A 21,436-nucleotide genomic window follows, 5' to 3' on the forward strand; every position below is an offset into this window, starting at 1 on the left:
CAATGCACCAGCACCGCGCAGCGTGCCTGAGGCAGCACTGGGCTGGATAGCCAAGGGCTGCCCACCCCTCTCCCTGGACTGCCTCTGGTGTGGGCTTCCAAATGCCTTTCCCTAACACTGCACTTTGAGTCTCCTCCCTACCTGATCTCTCACAGCGGAGTTCCAGGCTGGACTGGCCTAGGGAAAGGAGCTGTGAGTTCTCATAGCACAGCATGCTGCAGGGGTTCCAGAACATTCCCAGGGGTCTAGAGACCACCGTGGCCCAACCTGGAATGGTTTCCCAGGGACTAAATAAGGACCACTGTCCCACTGAAGGGTCACCTCTGGCCCACCACCGTCTGGGATAATTCCTTTGCTGAATGGCCCTGTGTTTCTGCTCATCAGTGATCGGAACCTAGGGCTCGTTGATAGAGAAGGGCAGTGGGGCCACCGAGATCCATGCGGAGCCAGTCTCACTCTCAGACTGAGGAGCAGAAAGCCTTCACCCCAGAACTGTGACTGACTTGAGAACCCCTTGTTAAGAGTCCTGCCAACAGGCGTCCCCATGACAGCCCCTGTAGCACGAGGCCTTCCCTCTACCGGGGACTTCTCACCAGGGATGGTCATGCCCCCTGGGCACACTGAAATCTGGAGACCCTCATGATCAACACCACTAGTGAGGGGAGGTGATGTTGGCATTGAGTGGGTGGGAGCCAGGGATGCTGCTCAACACCTCACAGCACACAGGATATCCCCACACAACAGAGAATGAACAGCCCCAAATGTCAGTAGTGCCAAGGCTGGGAAATCTTGGTCTGGAACCTACCAAATCCTTGCAGCCCTGAGGTTTAAGAGAGGGTATTAGAAGCTAAGGGGCCCAGGCCCACGTTGGACAGATCATGGGCACAGTCCTGCTAGGGCAAGAGAATGCAAGGAAAGCAAGGGGCCTACTGCCCCCACCTGTCTGGACCATGATAGACAGGCCTGTGCCCAATACATAGACCCCTACACCCAGACCCAGAAGATTGAAGTGCTCGGCACTACTGGCTCTCCGCTGCTCCAGCCTCAGGTGGGCTCCCGGCTTCTGGGCCCTCTCCCTATGAGCCCTGAGACAGACGGACAGACGCAAAGATGAGCTGTAGTGGGGCTTCTGGGGTCCTCTGGACTCACCTGTCCGGTGGCCTGGCCCGAGCCATCCGAGCACACAAACTGCACAAACTCCTTCAGCGAGTCCTGCCCGTGGTGGTGGTGGTAGCGGATGGTCGGGTGTGTGAAGTACGGGCTCGACTGCTGGATGATGGATGTGGAGGGGAAGTGCAGCGCTGACGCTGTGGCCCGTGGGCTCCCTGTGTGCATATGGCAGGAAGAAAAGGACATCGTCAGGGCCTAGGAGGCAGTGGGAGGTGTGGAGGGGACCCCTGAAGACAAGGAGAACTGCTGGTCAGGGAGCTCAGGATCCAGAGAACAGGGCAGGAGCAGGGCAGGGGCCTGGGTGAGGAGAGTGAGGCACTGGCCTCTAGAAGGAAAGTTAAAATGGTGCCCCCAAAAACTCGGTAAAATCAAGGCAAGTAAAATTTTAATGCAGTATTTTAAAAAGTCAAATTGGCAAACTAGGGCCCACAGACCAGCTGCTTATCTTTGAAAATAAAGTTTGATTGGAACCAGGGCCAGAATTAGGGTGAGGTAACAAGGCAGGGTCTTGCAAGCACAAGGTCTGTCCTGTCTTTTGCTTAAAATACTGATAATTGCTCATCATATTTTTTTGCAGTAGTTTTAATTTTTAGAAATATTGCATTAAAATATTTTTTATCTTGATGACTCAGTTTTTTGGTGCCCCTTCACATTAAAAAAAATTTTTTTTTTATTTTGTGGGGAGGTAATTAGGTTTGTTTGTTTGTTTGTTTGTTTGTTTTAATGGAGGTACTGGGGATTGAACCCAGGACCTCATGCGTGCTAAGCACACGCTATACCCTTCCCCCCCACCCCGCGCTCCTTTACATTTTGCCTCATTCACCTCACCCTGGGCCCAGCCTGGGTGGGAGCCTGGATGAGGGATGAGAGGAGGCAGACAGTTCCGTGGGGCTCTGGATAAACACACGGCCCTGCGCCCGTGCAGGGTGGGCCCCCGCAGTGCGCGCACACACATCTCCTGCCTGAGTGGGTGTGCACCTGGCGGCTGCTGCTCAGGCCACATTCTTAAGTGCTCAGCCGCATCGTCCTAGTACACGCATCCTCGAACGTATAACTCCCACCCCAGAGTAGGCCCCAGCTCTTCCCTGGCCAAGTCCTCCCCATCCTGTCTGTTTCCAATCAGCTTGCTCTTGCTCTCAGTTTCATTAGGGGGGCTGTAGAAACTTGGCTTCTCTCTGGAGTTCATAAAAGCTGAGTCGAGCAGGGCCTGCTGCCCTCCCGCTGCCTGCACAGAGGGCCTGGGCTCCCCGCCCCCACCTTGTGGCCACCACGCCCTGCCCCGCTGCTGGCTGCCTCTGGGCTCCCAGCCAGGAGGCCCTGAGGAAGAAGCCGGGAGGGTAAACCTCACTGTTCTCCATGTCCTATAGCAGGGCCCAGGAGATGGTGGGTGGACACAGGGAAGTGTTCAGGAAAAGTCCAGGCCTCTTTCTGCCAGATGGGTGCCAAGAGAGGGAAGAAGCAAGTGAGGGAGCAGCAGGCAGAGGGCTCAGCTGCCACAGCTTCTTGCTCGATTCCATCCCCTCTTGAACGTGGAGGTGTCCTCCTCTCAAGCACTCTCTCTGTGAGACTGAAGCCAGAGAGCCCCCGGGGCTGTGGGGCGGTTCCTTTCCCTGGAGAGCAGCCCAGGTGCCACCTTCCCTTTGGCCTAGCTCTTCCTGTCTGGAAGGGAGGCCTCAAGAAGGGAGTCTGGGTGCCTACAAATACTCTTCTCAATCTGTGCCCCACACCAACCTGGGCTGGTGCTGCAAAACAGACCCTGGGCTGTCAGGAGCTGAGAGAGAAGAGCTGAAAGGAGGGCAGAGGGAAGCAGCCTGTGCTTTCCCACCCACAGCTGGTGGGAGGAAAGGAGAGCTGGGCAGGAATGGGCCCGAGGCCTCTGCCGTCGGGGGTAAGTGGGAGGAGGCCTCAGGACAGGCCTGTGCCGCACATGCACGCGCACACACCGGCACACATGCATTGATGCATGCACACAGCACCTGCGCATACACGTAAGCAAACACACATGCCCACGTGCACACACAGCACACAAGCACACACACACCGGCACCCATGCACACAGGGTGTGAGAAGCAAGTGGGAGAGTGCTGGGGAACAAGGTGAGGAGGCCCAAGGGCTGGCCTGGTTCTGGAGGAAGTGCGGCTGCAGAGGGAGGGCCTGTTCCCATGCCCACCCACTGCCATACCACGGCCCTTTCAGAGAGCTTGGGGCTGTCACTCAGGGGCGGCCCTGGCCCCTTCGCCTGGCCAGCTGCCCCTCAGGGCTCCTCCGCCACCCCCACTGCCCCCCTCCGGGCCCTCCATTTCTCACCTGGTCTGACTCCAGCAAGCACAGGCAGCGGGTGGTGAGTGAAAGCCATGCGCGGGGAGCTGCCCTGAGAGGAGAGGGCACTGCAGAAGTCCAGCTTTCCTGACTTCTTTAGAGAAGCCGGGCCTGGGGGGAGGAATCAGCAACACAGGGCAGGTTTAGCTGGGCAAGGGAGGGTGCAGGGGAAGGTGGGAAGCCAGCAGCTCACTCCTGCTCTCCTCGGGCCCCCTCCCAGCGGCCCTTTTCCCCACCAGACTCCCTTCTGCCTCCTTCGCCTGATTATGGCTCTGTTTCTCAGGCCCTGTGTGCAGACCATCCGGGCCTCGGTTGCTTCTGACAGGGGAGGAAAATAAGGCCCTTCAGTGCACTGGGCCAGGAGTGAGCAAGGGGGCCCATCTTGCCCACCTGACAAGCAGATAACGAGCTCAAGGGGCACAGAATGAAAGTGGGAAGTGCAAGGTCACAGGGAGGGAAGGTGTCTGGGAGGAGCCCCGGGGAGCCAGCTGCAGAATGAGGAGGCCTCTGAGGAGGGACAGGCTGGGGTCTGCTCCATGGGGCCCTGGGCTATAGGTGGCTATGATGGGAAGAAGCCAGGGGATAACCACGAGCCCTTGGGAGGGACCACAGTGGAGATACAACATCTGACAAGGGAGCAGGGAGGAGGCTGGAGGGCCTGGGTGGGTGCTGGGGACACAGCTAGACAGGAAAGGACTCCCTCAGCCAGGGGACTCAGATGCTGGACTGTCATAGGATGGGTAGTTCCTGGGCTTTGCTTGCTCCAGGTACCAGAGATGGGGTCGTATTCAGCAGGAGGCAGGGACACAGAGAACACCCCATTTGAATTCTGCTTCTAGGGGCCTGATATGTTGACACCCAAGGTCATCTCTGCCCAGTGGGCATGACATACAAAGGATGCTATGACAAAGCAGGGCCCCCAGGCTAGGCCCCTCCTGTCTCCTGTCCTAAGGCTGTGCCCAGGCTGGGAGGAGTAAGGTAGAGTCAGGGCAGGTTTCCAGAACTGTCATCTTTGGGACATAAACTGAATCAGTTTGGATGGAGTGGTGGGGGTGGGGGGCGGCTGCAGAACAGAGAAATAAGAGCTGTCTTAACCACAGAGCGAAGGGGTGGGGGGAAGGGCGAACTCCCAGCCGCCAGCAGAGGTGTTATCTGGCGGCAGCTGTGTGCCACCTGATAGCTGGCACGATGGGGGGCGGGGGAGTGCCCCCACCAGCTGTGCACAGCTGTCCCCACGGCCGCATATCGCCTCCCCAGCTGTTCCCAGTCCTGCAGCTGGGCTGCTTAATTGGCGATTTGTCCCTGCACAGGGAAACAACACAGGGTTGGTTGGGGGAGGGGGTGAGTACGGAGGAAAAGAGGAGAAAGCAAGGGAATTAGGGGTGCTACAGGAGGATGTTGGGGGCCCATGCATAGCAGGACTGCCAGAAGGAGCAGAAACAGGGGGGCTTAACAGCAGACAGCCAAGAAAGGAGAGAGTGGGAACTGGGGAGGGGAGGGCTCCTCAGGAATCACTTCTGGGCAGAGGGACCCGGGGGCCCATGCTCCAGGATCCAGCAGTGGACATAGCCCTCAAGGCACAGGAGTCCTTGAGGAAACATTTAACTGAGGCCCTAGTTGGGGAGTCTTCAGGGCCTTGTCAACCCCTTCTCTCTGCATCTCCTGAGGTTCCCCCAGGGAAGCATCTGGGCAGTGCTGGCCCAGGTCCCCGCTGGCCATGAGAACACCCTGGGAGGGGCACCCAGTGTCATGCTGGAGTGCTGTCTTGCAAGTTGAGCTTTGCTAGTGGTCTAGCCCTCTCCCTCAACCCAAGCCCTCCTCTCCTCCTCCCAGGTTTCTGAGAGCAGAAGCAGGAGGCTCATCTGGGGCAGCAGGAAAGCAGAAGCACCTCCCCACCCTTTAGTCTTGCTTATCCTCGGGTCCCGGTCCCTGCCCATCCACTAGGCCCTTCCCGGTAGGGGAACATCTAGAAAACACCAAGCAAAACACCATCAGGTAGACAGACCCTCATCTTCCTGCATCAGAGAACAAAGCCCCTGCCCCCAGGCTTGACCAGAGCAGACATACCCCATGTGCATCCTATACATGCAAGTCCGCACTTCCTGGTCCCAAGACATCCATACCTTGAGGACACACACAGGCTGCACCAACAGTGTGTTAGGCAGAAGCATCCTGCAGGCAGCCTCCTTATACACACCTGTGTACCACACACACATGCACACCCCTCCAATTCCAGCTGGGCTCTCCAGGTGTGCCCACACCTCCCATCAAGACTGGAGGTGAATGTGGGTGAATTCACCAGGAAGAGGATGGTTAGAGAGGACTGGGAGGCCTGACAGCCATTCTGCTCCCTCTGCACTAGGCTCTGCTCCTCTCTGTGAAGCTGGGCCCTTTAGACCAGTGGTTCTAAACTTAGGAAGATTCTGTCCCTCCCAGAGGACGGTCAGCAATGTCCAGAGACATTTTCGGCCATCACAGCTGGTGAGGAGGTTAGTTATTGGCATCTAGTAGGTGGAGGCCAGGCTGCTGCTCAACACCCTGTAGTACACAGAAAGGCACCACCACAGAGAACGCTGCCAGTAGTGCCCAGTTTGAGAATGTGCTTTAAACCATGAAGATCGTAGGGCTGGGGCAACCTCTCTAGACAAATACCAAGAGAAGGAAGCCGAGGAGGGTCTGAAGAGGAGGCCCCAGCCCCCACTGCAGGGGACCAGAGGCTCAGTGCCAGGGCCTCCACTTTCCTTCTGCCATGGCTGTGGGCTCTACTGCCCACTCAGTGACAGGCCAGCTCCTTGCCTCTGCTCTCCTGGTCTGCCCTGCTCTGCAAGATCGGGAGGTGAGAAGACAGGTAGTACCACTGATAGCAGGAGGAACCGGTGGGAGGCTTGCCAGGCAATCTAAGGGGGAAGAAGAGTCTCCACGCTGCCCTTGCTCTGGGTCGGGCCGTGCGGCGCCCATACCTGCATCCACATCGTTGGGCCACCCACTGGACTGGCTGCTGCCAGCTGCTGGGGAGCGGCCTGTGCCAGGATAGAAGACGTCGTCGACAGGGCTCTCCATCTCGCTGTCATCGATGGACTTGGGGCGCTTGGTGGTGCTGGGGAAGGAGGAGAGGGATCAGGTGGGCCAAGGGTGAGCCGAGGTACTGGTGCTCAGGCTAAGGAAGCCAGCACTGATGGCTCTCCATGTGGGGAGCGGGTCCCCGCCGACATCAGCACTGCAGGGCACTCGCTGTGTGCCCACCTCCCGAGACCAGACGTAGAGCCCTGCAGGCCCAGCCCGCCCACTCCTTCTCCTCAAGCCCCTTCTCAGTCCACGATACCATCATCTGCCAAGCTGCCCACGTCAAAGAAGTGGGCAAAACCCCCAACTGCTTCCTTGGTCTCTCCCCACCTTCTATTTACCATCAGCTCCCATGGCCAGGGCAAAGCAAGTAAGGCACTGGCCAGGGACAAAGATGCCAGGAGGTGACACAAAACTCAGTCATCAAGATATTATGTTATTTTATATTAAAGTAGGATTAAATGTGAAAATATATTTTAATGCAAAATGAATGCCTAAATCTCACAATGAATGAAAATGTCCAAGTTTTTTTAAAAAGGGACAGGATCCCACCCTGCCCTGCATGACTGGCCCTGACCAGGGCCTACTGTGTCTACCTCCCAAACATCTCTCAACTCCATCCCTCCCACTCATGCCAATCCCCTACCTGACTCAGGGCCTCCTCCCCTCCAGCCTGGCAGAATGGCCTCTAACTGGCTGTCAGTCCTACCCACGCACATTGTTTCTAGAAGTGCTTTCTGGAACACATATCCCCAGCATCTTCTACTTAAAACTTTTCAGGGGGTTTTAAGTCTAAACACCTTCCTCTGGCCTCTAAAGTCCTCAGTGGGGTAGTCTCGCCAGCCCGTGAAGCCTTGTTTGGGATGGAGGCTGCTCTCTCTACCTGGAGCATCCAACTCATGCCTGTAGCAGCCCCCGTATGTCTGGGCTCAAGTGTCATGTCCCCAAGAGAGAGGCCTTCTCCAGTCCCCAAAGGGAGCACCTTCCAGGCAGAGCCATGCCTTGTATGGGTTTGTGTTCCCAGGGCCGAGTGCCTGGGACAGCACAAAGCAGGAGGCTCAGGGGGTGGGGAGCACAGTGGGCTCTGGCTCTGGAGCCAGCACCCTCAACACAGGGTGATGTTCTGAAGCACCCAGGCCACAGAGGTATAGCTGCCTGAAGCACCGAGCTGGCCTAGGGGGCTGGGCTCACCTGGTGGAAGGAGGGGAGGTGATGGACCGCCGCCCCAGGGTCACCTGGTTTATGTTGTAGTAGCTGGGACTCTCCAGGTCTGCCAGCGAGAAGTTGGGCCCTGATGCTGTCGCAACAGGAGCTGGGAAGAAGCAAGAGTGTGATGAGGTTTAGACAGTGTGGGAGGTCCAGTGGGGCCTGTTTTGTTGTTATGAGCAGCTCCCCAGAAGCCCTGGGGTGAGTTCACTGTGAAGGCTTACTGAGGAAATCTCCTGGCTGGAGGTGGTTGGGAAAAGCCTTTGGTTGTAAGTTTTTCCTCCAAAGCAGTGGAGGTTAGAGGTGGGGTTCTCTGAATGCCTCCATTCCACCTAGCCCGGTGCCAATGAGGCAGAGAGTGTCCCAGGAAGACTGCCCCCTCCCCAACCAAGACCCCGTCAGTGGGGGGTCTACATGGAGTCCAAGTCCCATCTCCTCACCCCAACCCCTGTCGACTCAGCCCTGGCCCAGAAGGTAGGACTCACTCTGTGATACTCTCACCAGCTCCGTCACATTCCAGACCCCGGAAGTCACAAAACAGTCCTGGAAACTTAAGTGCCCTGAGGAGGGAAAAGGGCAAGTGAGTGAGAAAGGGCCAGGAGGGGTTGCCTGCCTGTTTCCCCAAAGCTCTCCCCACCCTCGCTTGCTGCATCCCATGCTCCACGTCCCGGTCTCAGGCTGGCCCTCGGGGTAGGGGTCCTCAGGTGTCCATGGCCTCTAACTGGGGGTACGCTCCCTTCAGGACAGCAGCCCGACTTTAGTCAAAGGACTGAGTGAAGGCGAACAGCAGGAGTAGGTCTGCCAGGGCGAGGGAGAGCAGAGAAGGGTGTGGGGAGGATGTGGGGGGCACAGCAGGCCAGGGAGGCTAGGTATGGCAGGAGGACAGGGGACACTGACCGTTGGGCAGTGGTTTGATGTCCGCATCTCCTTGCTGGTTTGAACTATCTGATTGTCCGGATTCTGCAGGAGACACAAAGGAGGGGATGAGTCAAGACCAAAGTGCCCCACAGCAGACAAGCAGCTGCCCCTCCAGCCCTGTAAACAGCTTCAGCCCTGAGCAGCCCAGAGAAACTGAGGACAGCAAAGGAGGGGGAAGAAACTACCATGGCTGTGTGGTGGGGCTATCCTGGGTACTGCAGAGTGTTTGGCAGCATCTCTAGCCTCCACCCACTAGATGCCAGTAGCACCCCAGTTGACAACTGAAAAACCGGTCTCCAAACACTACCTGATGTGCCCACGGGGCAAGTTGCCCATGGCTGAGCAGCACTGGCCGAGAGTCAGGGCAAGGAGGTGCCCAGGAGAGAAGTCAGCGACTGTCTCTTTGCACAGCTGGGATGGACCCAAGGGTCCCCCATTCTCTACTCAGCTCAAGCTCCAGAGGAGCAGCCCTTTCCTTCCCTCACTTCATTAATTAGAGCCAGTCCTGTCTGCCTGCGCCACCCCCACCTCACCTTTATGCTTACAGGCAGTGCCTGGCAACACGGAGGGGGGAGGTTTGCCCTGACGCTGTCGCCCGCTCTGTGCCAGCCTGTCTGGGCTGTCTCATGCCCCAGTGCCACAGCTGCTCAGAGGGAGCCCCGAGACAAGGGCCCATTGTGTGGTGGGAGCTCACAGAGGGCTGGGGGCAGGGTGGAGTGTGTGTGTGAATATTTTGCTGAGCTTGGGAAAGCCCCCCACCCTTGCCCCCCAGATCCTCAAAGCTTTGTGTGCCAGGGGCACAACGGGGACCTCCAGAATGCCTGCCTGGGCACGACAGCTGGCGAGAGGGTGGCAGAGGGGGGCCAGGGCAGGTTGTGGGGCAGGAGAAAGGCAGGCATTTGGTAAAGAATCAGCTGCTCACAGGGGGACTACATGAGGTGGCCTTGGAAAACTGGGCCCTGGTATTGGCCAGGGCTTCACTCAACTGTTTGGAGTGACCCTGCCTCCTGGGTCTTGCCCACCACCCTGCAGTCAGCCTGCTGGTTGGGGAGTCTAACCCCTACCAGCCTCCCAGTCAAGCTGCTCATGTTGGGGAGTGACCAGCAAGGAGGTTCCTGAAGAGCAACATGGGCCCAAGAGATAGAGGTGGGGGGACCCTACAGTCACTTGGGAGGGGAGAGCGAGCCTCACCCCGGGTGCTGGGGCTGGTGGGCAGAACAGTAGCCTTCTCAATGCCAAGGCCCTACCACAGCTTGGGCCAAGTTCCTAGCCTCCTGCCTCAAAGTGGCCGGTGGGAAAAGGACAGGCTGCCCCCAGGAGTTTCAGGCCCCACTTACCCCATCCTTTATCTTGTTTCATTTTTTTCTAATTTCAAAAAAAAAATAATAAATCTTGCCACAAATCAAGAAAATGGAGGTTTAGAAGGAAAGTGCTAATAGGGCCCCTCACTCTCTTGGGTTTCAGGTGTGTCCTTCCACATCTCCCTTTGCACTCACCCCCATGGTGTGTTTAGGGATGGGGAATATCAGCCTGGACCACCACTCTGCTAGTGTCACTCTGCTCTGGAGAGAGCCCACCGGACCTTCTCCCATGCACCCAGGAGGGCAACCTCTCTGTGGATGTGAATTTTCTTGCTCTCTCACCTTGGCTGATTCCTGGCTCTCTGGGTCTGATTCAAGCCCCAGCCGGTGCAGGAGGGAGCAGCTGAGGGGCTAAGGCAGTAGGTAGCCCACCTTAGGGCCTCCTTGGACCAAGGTTCTGAGCCTGATGCCTCTCAGGGCTGTCCTTCCCCAGATTCATAACTCAGGAAGAGCACAGCGAGCTGCAGGACCACCATGTGGAGCCCAGCAAGGGGCACACAGTCAACGGTCCCTGATGCCGACCCCAACTTGTCTTGGGACCAACTCAGTCCCCACGGAGTTCTCCAGACCTGAGAGAGTGGAGTTGGGGGAGATGGACGAGGCCCTGGAGTCCACCCTATGAGAGTGGTCCCGGCCCTTCGAAAATGGCCAGGTGGAGACAGAAAGCTGCGCGTGCGCACACCCAGCCCAGGGACAGAAAGACGAGCGAGAACCCGACAAAGAGATGGAGGTGGGCCAGCGACTGAGGCAGAGACAAATGGGGCTCCAGGAGAGCGCGACAGACAGGAAATCCTTCTAAACCAGGACACTGCCCTGAAATATTATTGCTGTTAGTACTATTAGCTCCACGTTAAGGAGAAAGCAGGGGCGAGGATCCGGCGCGGGCAAGGCCCGCTGCCACGCGCCTCCCGGGCGCTGCTCCGGGCGCTGCTGGCAGCCATTTTAGCCCTTGGCAGCCATCTTATGGCTGGCGGCCCCAGCCAGCGTCCCCACAATGCCACCCCCGCCGGCCCCCCGCATGCTCAGCTCAGCTCCAGGACAAAAGGCAGAGACACTGGAAATCCGGACCCGGGCTCAGAGGCAGAACAGCCAGCCCTGCAGCACAGGCAGCTGTGGCCAGCGCCCTGCCATCCTGTTCGAGCGGCACCTCCTTCATCCTGCTGACCAATGCCAAGCGGAAAGGACAGTGAGGGCTGAGGCTAGGGGCCTGGGGACACCAAGATCTGCTCAAACGTGGCTGAGGTCCCCACAGGCCATCCCCAGGCGAGGGCCTCAACTCATTTGCCAAGTACACTCCTGCCCCAACAAGGTGACAGGATCTTCAGGACAGCAAGGGGCATGATGGGGGCAGGACCTTGTCCACCCAGTCAGCTTGGGGGCTCACCTTGGGCAGAGAGGCGGAGGGGGCTGCAGGGCCCAGAAAGGATACTGGGCCTGTGGGGGACAGGCTCCTGGGGAGGGTGAGGAGATGCCCTCCTCACCCAGAGGTGGGAGCAAGTCGAGCCAGCTTTCTCAGCGATGGGCTCTTTGGGGAGCTGCGCCCTGAGGCCAGGGCCCGCTCTGGACAGCCCCTGGGGATTAGGAGCTGTACTCCAGGCTGCACATCAGGGAGCACAACACCCTGTCGCCTTGACTCCCTTCTCTGTCTGGGCTCCCTGGGGAAAGGAAGGGATAACTCCAGGCCTTGGGACAGAAAGAAGGCAGGCCCCTTTATGACACCCCTCCCCAGGCCCCGCCTCATGGCTGCTTGGCTTTTATCTAGCAGAATGGGGCTTATCAGAGCCACCAGCTGAACAAACACACAAATCCACGGTTAGTGAGAGAAAACCCTCTGCCTGAACTCTTTATCTCCTGTTCGCAGGCCCCACGCACTGCCCCCTGCCAACAGCACAGGAGGAGACCTGACTGCTGCACAGTGAGAGCTCCTCTCCCTGCCACCCCCCTTCTCCCCTCGCCCCGACCCAGCACCAGCACAGGGTGGTTCTCCCCTGGCATCCCTACCAGAAGGGCGTGCATGAGTGAGCTCTTGCCACACGGGAGCCCCCCTCCAGTGTCTGCTTTCTCACTGGGGATAATGGACCAGCTGGTGGCCTGTGGGCCAGTGGAGGGGCAGGGAAAGTGTTGGCTGGCACAAGGCGGGCAGGTGCCCGGCTCCATCTTTTATCATCTCCTGCCTGGCCCACGCCCCCGAGGCTGTTGCTCTGATTCCCCAGCCTTCCAGGGCCATGTACATCCCCTGGCAGGCTTTCCAGTCTCGGTTTTCTCTCTAGCCTGGTTACCAGAGCAGTAGGGACCCTAAACACACACCCCCAGTTCAGGGCCTCCCTGACTAAACCCCAACCTCCATGTCTGCACCTTTCTTTGGAGACTGAGGCTGCCTTCACTTCCTAGAGAGATTGGAGATGTGACGGAGGGGGCAGGGGCACTGCGACCTCCCCTAAGCCCTGAGACAACTCAACATTTTCCCATATCCTGGTGCTAAGGACTAGGGAAATGTCTTCTGTGCTCTCAGCTTCCTTCCACTTGGCCTATCAAATGCAGCTTCCTCAAAAACAAGTCCATCCACTGTGTCTGATGATGGATGCCTTGATGGACAGACATCAGGTCCCTGCTTGGTCCAGGTTTGGGGGTGGAGAGAATTTTGAAGGCCACAACTCGCTCTTGATGCTGCCAGGATGGGTAGGGGTGTGTTCAGGCTGGCTCATGTCACACGTGAGAGCATGCTCTGCTGGCTGTCTTCCTCTCCGGACTTGGGCTACTCATGCAATGGCCTCACCTGCTAGTGGTGCCTCGGGGCTCTGGCTACTGCAGAGGCTTCCAGAAGGGAGGCTCATGCAGGGGCAGGTGATGAATCTGGACTCTGTCTAAGCATGGGCCCAAGTGAGCTCCGCAGAGCAAGGCTCTGAAATGGGATTTGGCTCATGGGTCCAGGGCCGCCCCATTTATCCCCACACGTCCTCGGTCACACTCCTGTGTCAATGCTTGTGGACTGGAGGCTTCCTGCAACACCCAGACCTGGGCCAGGCTCAGCCAAAAGTTGGCAGAATGGGCCCCTCTCTTTCTTGGATCCCTCCATATCTCCTGGAACAGCTATGAAGCCCCTGCAATACTGTTTTTCTCACACACACCCCCAACCAGCTCTACTCATTATCTGCCTCTTCTCAGCTCTTGAAGCCCCCTACTTCCTTTATTCAGCTCTTCACCTTTCCCTCTGGAATCCTATTTCTGGTCTCATTTTGCTCTGTCTTGGCTTCATGCCCCTTTCTCTATCCTTTCTTTTCCTTCACTTTCTCTCTCTTCAGCCCCCTTTCCTCTCCCAGTCCTGCCTGTTTGCACAAATGTGTATGTGTTTGTGTGGTGTGTGTGTGCGCGCACACATGTGCATGTTTCCAAGAGGGTTCTGCCTCTTCATCAGAGCTCTAGAGGGGAAGCTCCAGCAGCCCGGAGGAGCCCAGAATTGCACATAAACCCCAACTGACAGCATGTTTTTAATATATATATATTTCCAGCCATAGACAGGGAGATATTTATGGCTCCTACTAGGTGAGGGAGGAATTCCTGCTCACTGCAGCAAATGCTCTCCCTCGGCTCCCACCCGAAACAAATTCTCTCTGAGGAAGGGGCCACGTGTAACTTGCCGGCTGGCTGCCCCCACGCACATCATAGATTGAGCAAGTTTTTCAGGGGTTGAGAGGGGTGCACAGGCCCAGCTCAACCACACTCGCACATGCGTACCCAGGCACATGTATACACTAGGGTGCATATTCCCTATACACCCAGACATGCACACACAGAGATGCCATTTCATGCTGTTCAGCAGGGATGGAGTGAGATAGTGTGTCCAGAGCTGGGCTCAGCATGCCACCACTAAGAGGAACCCCCTTCAGCTCTGTCCAGACCATTGGCCTTTGAGGGCTAGGGAGGCCAGCCCTAGGGGAGCACCTCTCCCCTTCCCCAGCCCTCCCCAGGCCTGAGGTTCGAGAAGCAGGCAGGGGTGTACTCTGTCTTGGGGGTGCCATCCTCTGAAGGGCCAAATTCAGGAGCTGATCCCTGGCCCTACCCAGTGTGGCACACCTCCCACCCCACCTCCTCTGCAATTCAGGAGTGTCCAGGGCATAAGAAACCCAATCTCAAGGGGAACCCAGAGGCCTGGCCTGCAGCAATCAGAGCTGGAGAATGTAACTATTGTGCCTCTTGAAATCCAAGTCCGAGAACCTGAGACACCCTGAGGAGGGGAGCGGCAGACGGATGGGGGGCTAGGAACGGGTCACAGAGGGGCTCTCCCTGTCTCTGCGAACAGGAGACTCAGGACCAAGGAAGTCCTTGAAAATGTAGGGCAGCCAGAGGGCAGAGGAGGGTGGGGCTCAGCCTGGGTCGGGCCCAGGGAGCTTCTAGGATCTTCCCCTCCTTCCTTCCACTCTCCATACCACCCCCTTGAGCCAGTGTGCACATGCAGGACCTGGGGCCATCCTGAGGTTTTCCCTCCTCTGTCATTCTCTAGACCCCCACATGGTTGGAGACAGAAGCCTGACCAGGAAGCAGCTCTGAAGCTGTGGGTGGGGGTGTGGGCAGGGGCAAGGCGAGGAGACATGTCACTCCCCCCACATCACCCTCTTCTCTCCTCATTCACCCACCCTTCATAGAACCAAAGGGGCAAGCCTTTGACTTGAGTCACCTGTGTGGGGGAGGAGGACATGAGTGACATGGAAGAGGAAGAGGCCAAGTCACACCCATGGCACACACGTGGTCTAGGTCCACTTTGGCTGCCCCTGGGAACTAGGCTCAAGGAAGATGATGGGGTTGGGGAGGATGTGGACAGCAGATTAGGCCACAGAGACCTGACAGGCCAGGACTAGCATCAAGATCGGACATTCCACTCTTGGTCCCTGACCCGGGCAGTACTGTCTTTTCCACCCCTACACACCTCGCCTCCATGGCTGCTGTCTGGGGTTCCCCAGGGAGTGAGGGCAAGGTCTGGCTGCTGTAGGACTCATGGCCTGGCAATGAAGCTGTGGGAAGGGAGGAGTCCATGGGCTTATCTGGTGCTCAAGAGACCCGCAGAGTGGGATCTGAAGGCTGGGCTCAGGTAAGCAGCCCCAAGCCCTCCAGGGTGCTCCCCAGTGTGAGCTGCTCAGTGTTCTCTGCCTTGCACCGCTAGAAGAACCTATGTTAGCCCTGCCCTCAGCCCAGGGAGAACTAGAGATGGGGCCTGGGCACTGAAGCCTAGGGCAACTGGCTGCCCGGTTGCTCATCAACAAGGGATGACAGATAATGGCCAGCAAAGGAGAGAGGAGGAGGGACACACCCTGGTACAGAGCAAAGCACCCAGCAGGTTGATGGAGGGTAAGAGCCCAGACCCATCAGCCTGTCAGCTGCTTCTCCAAGCCCAGCCCAGTAGTTAACAGACAAGGACCCCCCCCCCTACTCCACGGCAGCACTGGGAGATGCAGGCGGGCATGCAGGCTCTCCCTGAGTCCACCTCCTGCAGGGGACCCAGCACCGACCCCAGCATCACAGACACCAGTGCTCCATGGCCGTCTGCAGAGTGAACGTGCAGACCCAGGGCCGGCAGTAACACCATCCTGAATGTTCCAGAGATGCCCAGAGGCTAGGAAGTCCTATCAGAGCAGAATTCACATCAGAGAGGGAATGAACGTGAAATACCACTACTGATGGAGGCAGAAGGAGGGACCTGTGGGGAAACAAAGGGAGGCAGGAGCCCTCCGCCCCAGGTCTGTTTCCACCTCCTCCCTGAGCCTGCCCTTGGCCCACCCAGGGAGGTATCCTTGGTCTGGACCCCGTGCCTGCTAAAGGGAGGACCCCAGTACAGAGGGGGCAAAGGGGGTACACCAAGGGCAAAGGGAGATGGAGGGAGGATGTGGGCAGCCAGTATCAAGGGAAAGGGTCTCCTCTGAGTTCACTCCATACTCTAGACCCTACTGTCCCAGTGACCTTGGCCAAGTTCTGAACTGTTTCCTCATCTGTAAAATGGAGATACTGCCTGCCCCCTGGGGTTCCTGGGCGAGGAATAAATGAGAAAATAGGTATCAGGTGCTTAGTCCAAGGCCCAGCTCATAGTAAGGGTTCCATAAATGTCAGGTGCCCTTCCACCTGGATCACCAGTTTCCTCTGCCTCCCTTGGCTGAAACTCTACTCTTCCTCTGGACTTAGCTCAAATGCCATCTTGGTAGGGAAGCAGTGGCTAACCCTCAGCTCTTCTTCCACAGGAATTCACACTCTTCATGATACATCAAGTACACCCTAGATCATAGTTTTTGGTGTCTCACTCCAGAGACCACCACCAGCGAGCAGAGAGGCTCCCTCAAGACCTGGCCCATTACCATCTGCAAAGAGAGGTTTCTCCAGAAATAAAAGGCAGAGCAGAACATCTTCTACAGGTGCATCCCTCCCCAAATTCACAGCCATAGTAAATGGTCTCAGGACAGTCACCACGCTGGAAACAGTGGGGGAGATGCAGGGAATGGAAAGGCCAGATGGGCAAGGCTAACAGGGAAGGGGACAAATGCTCGTGCCCCTGGATGCTGAGGGTGCTGGGTGCCGCCCATCGTAGCTCAGCTCTGGGGATACAGAGAGCTGAGGATACCAGGAGCATAGGAAACTGCCATACAAGCAGCCAGGCGCCTCTCCTGGCAGCGCAGGCTGGTGCCACGACTCAGCTGGCAGCTGGAGCCAACATTTCCAAGAGGGCCTGGGGCCAGGAGTCATGTGATGGTGGGGCCCAGAAAAGTAGCCCCCAGTCCCTGAAGCTTCTGTCCCTTCCTCAACCTGATAGATAGAAACTGATAGTGAGAATGCTCTCCACACTCTGCACAGCAAGAAAAGACAGGGGCCCTGCAGAGGAGGGGCCACATCCAGGTTAGGGGCCTGCAGAGCTGCTCCCTCACCCCTGCCCACTCTATTTCCAGCACTGCCCTTTCTGGCCTTTTGAGTTGCCCAGGCCAGGCCTGGCCAGACAACTGCCCCCACCCCCAGCTGCTCTTAGGACTATTAATAGTGTCCCTACCTCCCAAAGCCAGGCATCACCCTCCCCCCAACCCCCAAATACACTTGCCCTTGGTCTAATTATTTGTAAAGGGAGAGAGTCCCTTTGGGGCACTAATGCCAACTTGGGATGAGAAGAGGGAGACAAAGGCTCTGGAGGCCACTTGAGGGACATTCCTGGGAAAAGCAGGAATTTAAGGGAAGGAGGGAAGAAGGCAGTGAATCCAAGAGCAAGAAAATGACAAAAAAACAAAACTAAAACTTAAAGAAAACAAAACAAAATGGAAAAAAAAAAAAAAACTAAAAGAGAGAGAGAGGGAGGGGCCAAGATAGAAAATGAGAGCCAAAGCATAGTAGTCAAAGAAGTATGTGATAGAAAGAATCAGAGAAGTAGAAGGTTATGAGAGAGGCAGGAAAAAGGGGAGAAAGCAGAGAGAAAAAGAGAAAGCAGGGAGGAAATGACTCCTTAAAAAAAACAAAACAGATGGGGAGAAAACTTTCTTAAAAATACTCAGGAGTGGCTTCATGAGGACAACTGCCTGGTCTGCATCTGGCTGCCAGTATCTGTCTGGAGGTGGGGGCCAGAGGATGGGGGACATGGGGGAGCATCGGGGCCCTCTGGCTTCCTCACACTCCATGTCCTGTGAGCAGAGTCCTGCTCCCACCTGCCTCCCTCTGCCCCCTTTCCTTGGGAGAATTCCATCTAGGAACCCTGGGGGCCTGGGGAATAGAAACTCACCTATCTCCATTCACCCTTGGGGAGCAGGAGCAGACAGAGACCACCTGCCTCCCATCCTCAGGTGCTCTAACTTCCTCCGCCTCCTAAGGGACAGCACCCGGTACCCAGGCTGGTAACCCTAAGGGAGGCTCCTCTACCAGGGACATGCCTTGTGGAGGAAGTGGGACTTGGGCTCATGGAAGAGCAACAAACACAAATGCATGCCATAATCAAATGTCTAAGTGGAGAGCTTCTGCCTGGAGGATGGAAGTTGAACAGCCCTTCTTTCAAATCCAGCCTACACTGGGAGCCTCTGGCTGAGCCAGGGCGAGGGGAGCAGGAGACTTTGGCTCTGGACAACTTGAGAGCCTCAAGGACCTGGTCACCAGACCTCGCAGGCTAGGGATTCCTGGCCAGGAGTGCCCCACCAGACCATCAGTCCCTTGGGGTCAAAGCCTATCAGTGTTTTGTTCACTACAGTATCCCCTACACCTGGAAGCACAGTTTGAGTGGATAACAAGACTCTGAAGAGACACTTCTAGATCCTTCTTCCAGCCGTGGTTACACAGACCACCCAGGGGACAGAAATTCCAGTTAGCCGGCACCTTCCCCTACCCGAGAGAATATCTTTCCTGCAGGCTCAACCCTTGACACTCATACCTAAGGGATTGATTTAGAAAGCCCAGAACTGCTAATACTCCCACAAAGCCTGGGCGGGCCAGATGCAGGACTGGACACACTGGCCTCCAGGCCCAAGGACTGGACTGACCAGAGGAAGGAACAGGAGTCTCCCCATGGAGGGAAAGGCAGGGGAGCCCTCTTTCAGGCAGCCACTGTCCAAAGCTGTCCAGATGAGACATGAGGAATTTGGGACTTTGACTGCAAATCACCAACTCAGAGCCCATTAGGGTGGGCAGGCAGGTGGCATCCTCTGGGGCTACGATGGCTCTAGGTGCACCTGGGCCTGGAATCAGAAGCCTGGGGTCCAAATCCTAGACCTTCAACCTTTAGGCATCCAGTGTGTCTCTGGGGCCTCCTCTCTGCAACACAATACCAGGCTTGCCTCAGAGCGTATGGTGAGACGAGAGAAGGAATTTTTACAGTGAATGAGACAGGAAAGTTTTATACACTGTAAAGTACCAAACATACATAGGAAGGCACTGAAGGGGTAAAGGGGGCAGCTTCTTGGACTCTATTTCAGGGTTGCTGCTGTCCTGAGGAGCAGCAAACGGGCATCTTCCAAGCTTGCACAGAGTACACAGGCTGGCAAAGGAGGCTGTGAGGAGGCTCAGGGCTGTGACAATCAAAGCTGCTAAAGGGACAAAACGACATCGAACCTACAGGCTGACTGGTGCCAAATTCCCCACTCACACCGCTCTGAAGTACCAAAAGGGGCTTCCCAGGGCGGTGGGGCTCAGCGGTCCGCACCTCCTCCCCCCCCCCCCCCGAGAGCGGCGTGCTGCACTCCCGGACTCGGCAGCTAGGTGGCACAGCGAGTTAACACTAGCTGCCCTCCGCGGGCTGTCGCGGGGGCGGAGGCGGCGAACTTGTGAGCAGCCCGCCCTGGGCTCCAGGGGCCAGGGTTCCCTCTGTACACCCACAAAGTCCGAGCAGCAATAGGGCTCGGCCAGGCCCCGGCCACTCGGACCCAGGGTTGTGCTGCCCGAGGCAGCAGCTCCGGTTGCTGCTGCTGCCAAGCACATCCCGTGATGTGATATGAGGGCCGAGCTTCCCGTTCTCATTGATTAGGAACAGCTTGCGGTGCGGGGGCCGGATGCAAGGGGGCCGGGGAATGGGCGAGCGAGGAGAAGGGGGGGGCGCTGCCAGGTGCATGGCTGGGAGGGGTAATCCAGTGAACTGGGCCCACCCTGCGCAGCCATCACCGCAGGTCTGAGTCTCTGCTTGCCTCCCCCAGAGCAGGGCTGCCCTGATGCCGGCTAGTCTGCGGCCGCGTGACCCTTGGAGTGTTCCCAACACGCCCACGACGCCCCCACCTTTTGGCAGCACAGACCTGCCTCTGCGCCTGATAAACGCTTGAAGAGGAAGATTTCCTTTTTTTTTTCCCACCCCTCTCAAAAAGTGAAAAATGGAGACTAAAAGTCAGAGATCAGGAACCAAAGAGAGGGAGAGAAATGGAGAAAAGTCAAGAAGAGAACACACACACACACACACACACACACACACACACACACACACACACACACACACACACACACACACACACACACACACACACACACACACACACACACACGCCAGCACTCTCTGCAGTGGTGGCAGCAGCCGGGCAGGCACACCCTCCCAGAGAAAGGCCCCTTTGTTCCGCAGGGAGGTTAGCCGAGGTGAGGCCCGCCCCGCCCCCTCCCCCCTGACCCTGGACAGCGCAGATCTCGCTTCTCAGAGCCCCGGAGTGGGCCGGGCTGCTTCTCCCGGCCCCCAGTCCTTCTCACCATCCTCCTGCCAGCCGGTGGTACAGCCCAGCAGCTGGGGAAGGGCTGCTCCCTACCCACTGCCTTGTCCAAGCACCAAGGGTGATACATGTGGAGCTGGGCTGAGCTGGGCTGGGCTCCTCCAGTGGGCTCCCTAGATGCCCTTGGTGCCAGCCATTAGAAGCTTGCCCAGGCTGCTCTTTAACTGTGGGGTTTTAGGGGCAGATTCTGCATGCAGCAACCCCCCCCACCCCCGCCAAAGGCATGGGCCAAGAGGATGACATGTGCTAGGCTGACTATGCCCCTCTTGCCCACAGTGAGGCCGCAGGGCATCTTCTGTACCCATTCCAGATGTGGGCCCTTTCCAATGCCCTCTGGACAAGGGATGGCTCGTGCAGGGCTTCTTCCAAGGGAGGGCTGGGTTCTGGTGCTGGGGTTGCCCTCAGATGAGAGGCAAGGCCTGAGTTCACTTCATCTGTGTTCCTCCCCAAGGAGAGGCCAGAGTGGGGTCGTAAAAGGGGGCTGAGAACAGACCCACCCCAAGAGCCTACCAAAGCAGAGACTGCAGAGGGAGAGGGCAAGGGTGGGTAGGGAGAAATATTGAAAAGCATCCCCTTTGTTCTGCCCCCATACCCTGCAATGGCTCAGGTTGGAGAAGAGACCTGAGGGATGGCAGTACTACTGTGTGCCCTCCACTGACACCTCCCACCCTATCCACTAGGGTACCTAGCCACTCCAGCAGGGATGTAGGCTTCCCAGAGCCCTCTGACCTTTCAGGCAGAGCTTGGCGGCTTTACACTTGGCCAGTGGAAACCCCTATCCAGCTCCCATCTCATGCATGGGCAGCAGAAAACCTGGAATGAGGGATTGGCTGGACCATTCTGCTCCAGGTAGTCCCCTGGCTTAAAGATGGGGGCGGGGCACTTGTTCAGCAGGAGGCCCCAGCCTTCCACCAGCAGCAGCAGAAAGCAAGGTGGTGAAGGAAGAGAGGAGGACTGAGGTGTCCCTGACCTCGCAAGGAAGTGGGGGAAGGAAAGAGGGGAGAGGAGCAACAGCAGCTGGAGTTAAAGGGAGCTTGAACTGTCCTGTACAGTACTGAAAAGGCTGGAAGAAGCTGCAGCTCAGATACACAATGTCCTGCCAAACCCCAGTCCTTTAATTCAATTAAGTGCGGGACAGACTTCCCAGATTTTTCTGTGTGTTTGAGTGCACGTGAAAACCCTAATGTGTTGAATCCCGGGAGCTGTAAG

The 21,436-nt window shown here is 57.2% G+C and overlaps 1 protein-coding gene across 8 annotated transcripts in view; it reads right to left on the bottom strand.

Annotated features, from left to right (window-relative positions):
• NFIX (nuclear factor I X) overlaps positions 1-21,436 on the bottom strand; it is a 96,518-nt gene that overhangs the window by 15,327 nt on the left and 59,755 nt on the right. For 6 of the 8 annotated variants that reach the window (XM_074350644.1, XM_074350648.1, XM_074350650.1 and 3 more), the window contains 6 exons: positions 8,656-8,718; positions 8,244-8,318; positions 7,744-7,864; positions 6,450-6,586; positions 3,478-3,600; positions 1,150-1,325 (listed from right to left, as the gene is read on the bottom strand). In XM_074350644.1, the coding sequence (XP_074206745.1) occupies positions 1,150-1,325; positions 3,478-3,600; positions 6,450-6,586; positions 7,744-7,864; positions 8,244-8,318; positions 8,656-8,718 (695 nt within the window). The remainder of the gene's footprint in view (positions 1-1,149; positions 1,326-3,477; positions 3,601-6,449; positions 6,587-7,743; positions 7,865-8,243; positions 8,319-8,655; positions 8,719-21,436) is intronic. The other 2 variants (XM_074350646.1, XM_074350651.1) reach the window with 1 other exon arrangement.

This window comes from Camelus bactrianus, chromosome 22 (genome assembly GCF_048773025.1).
Source record: "Camelus bactrianus isolate YW-2024 breed Bactrian camel chromosome 22, ASM4877302v1, whole genome shotgun sequence".
Lineage (NCBI taxonomy): Eukaryota > Metazoa > Chordata > Mammalia > Artiodactyla > Camelidae > Camelus > Camelus bactrianus.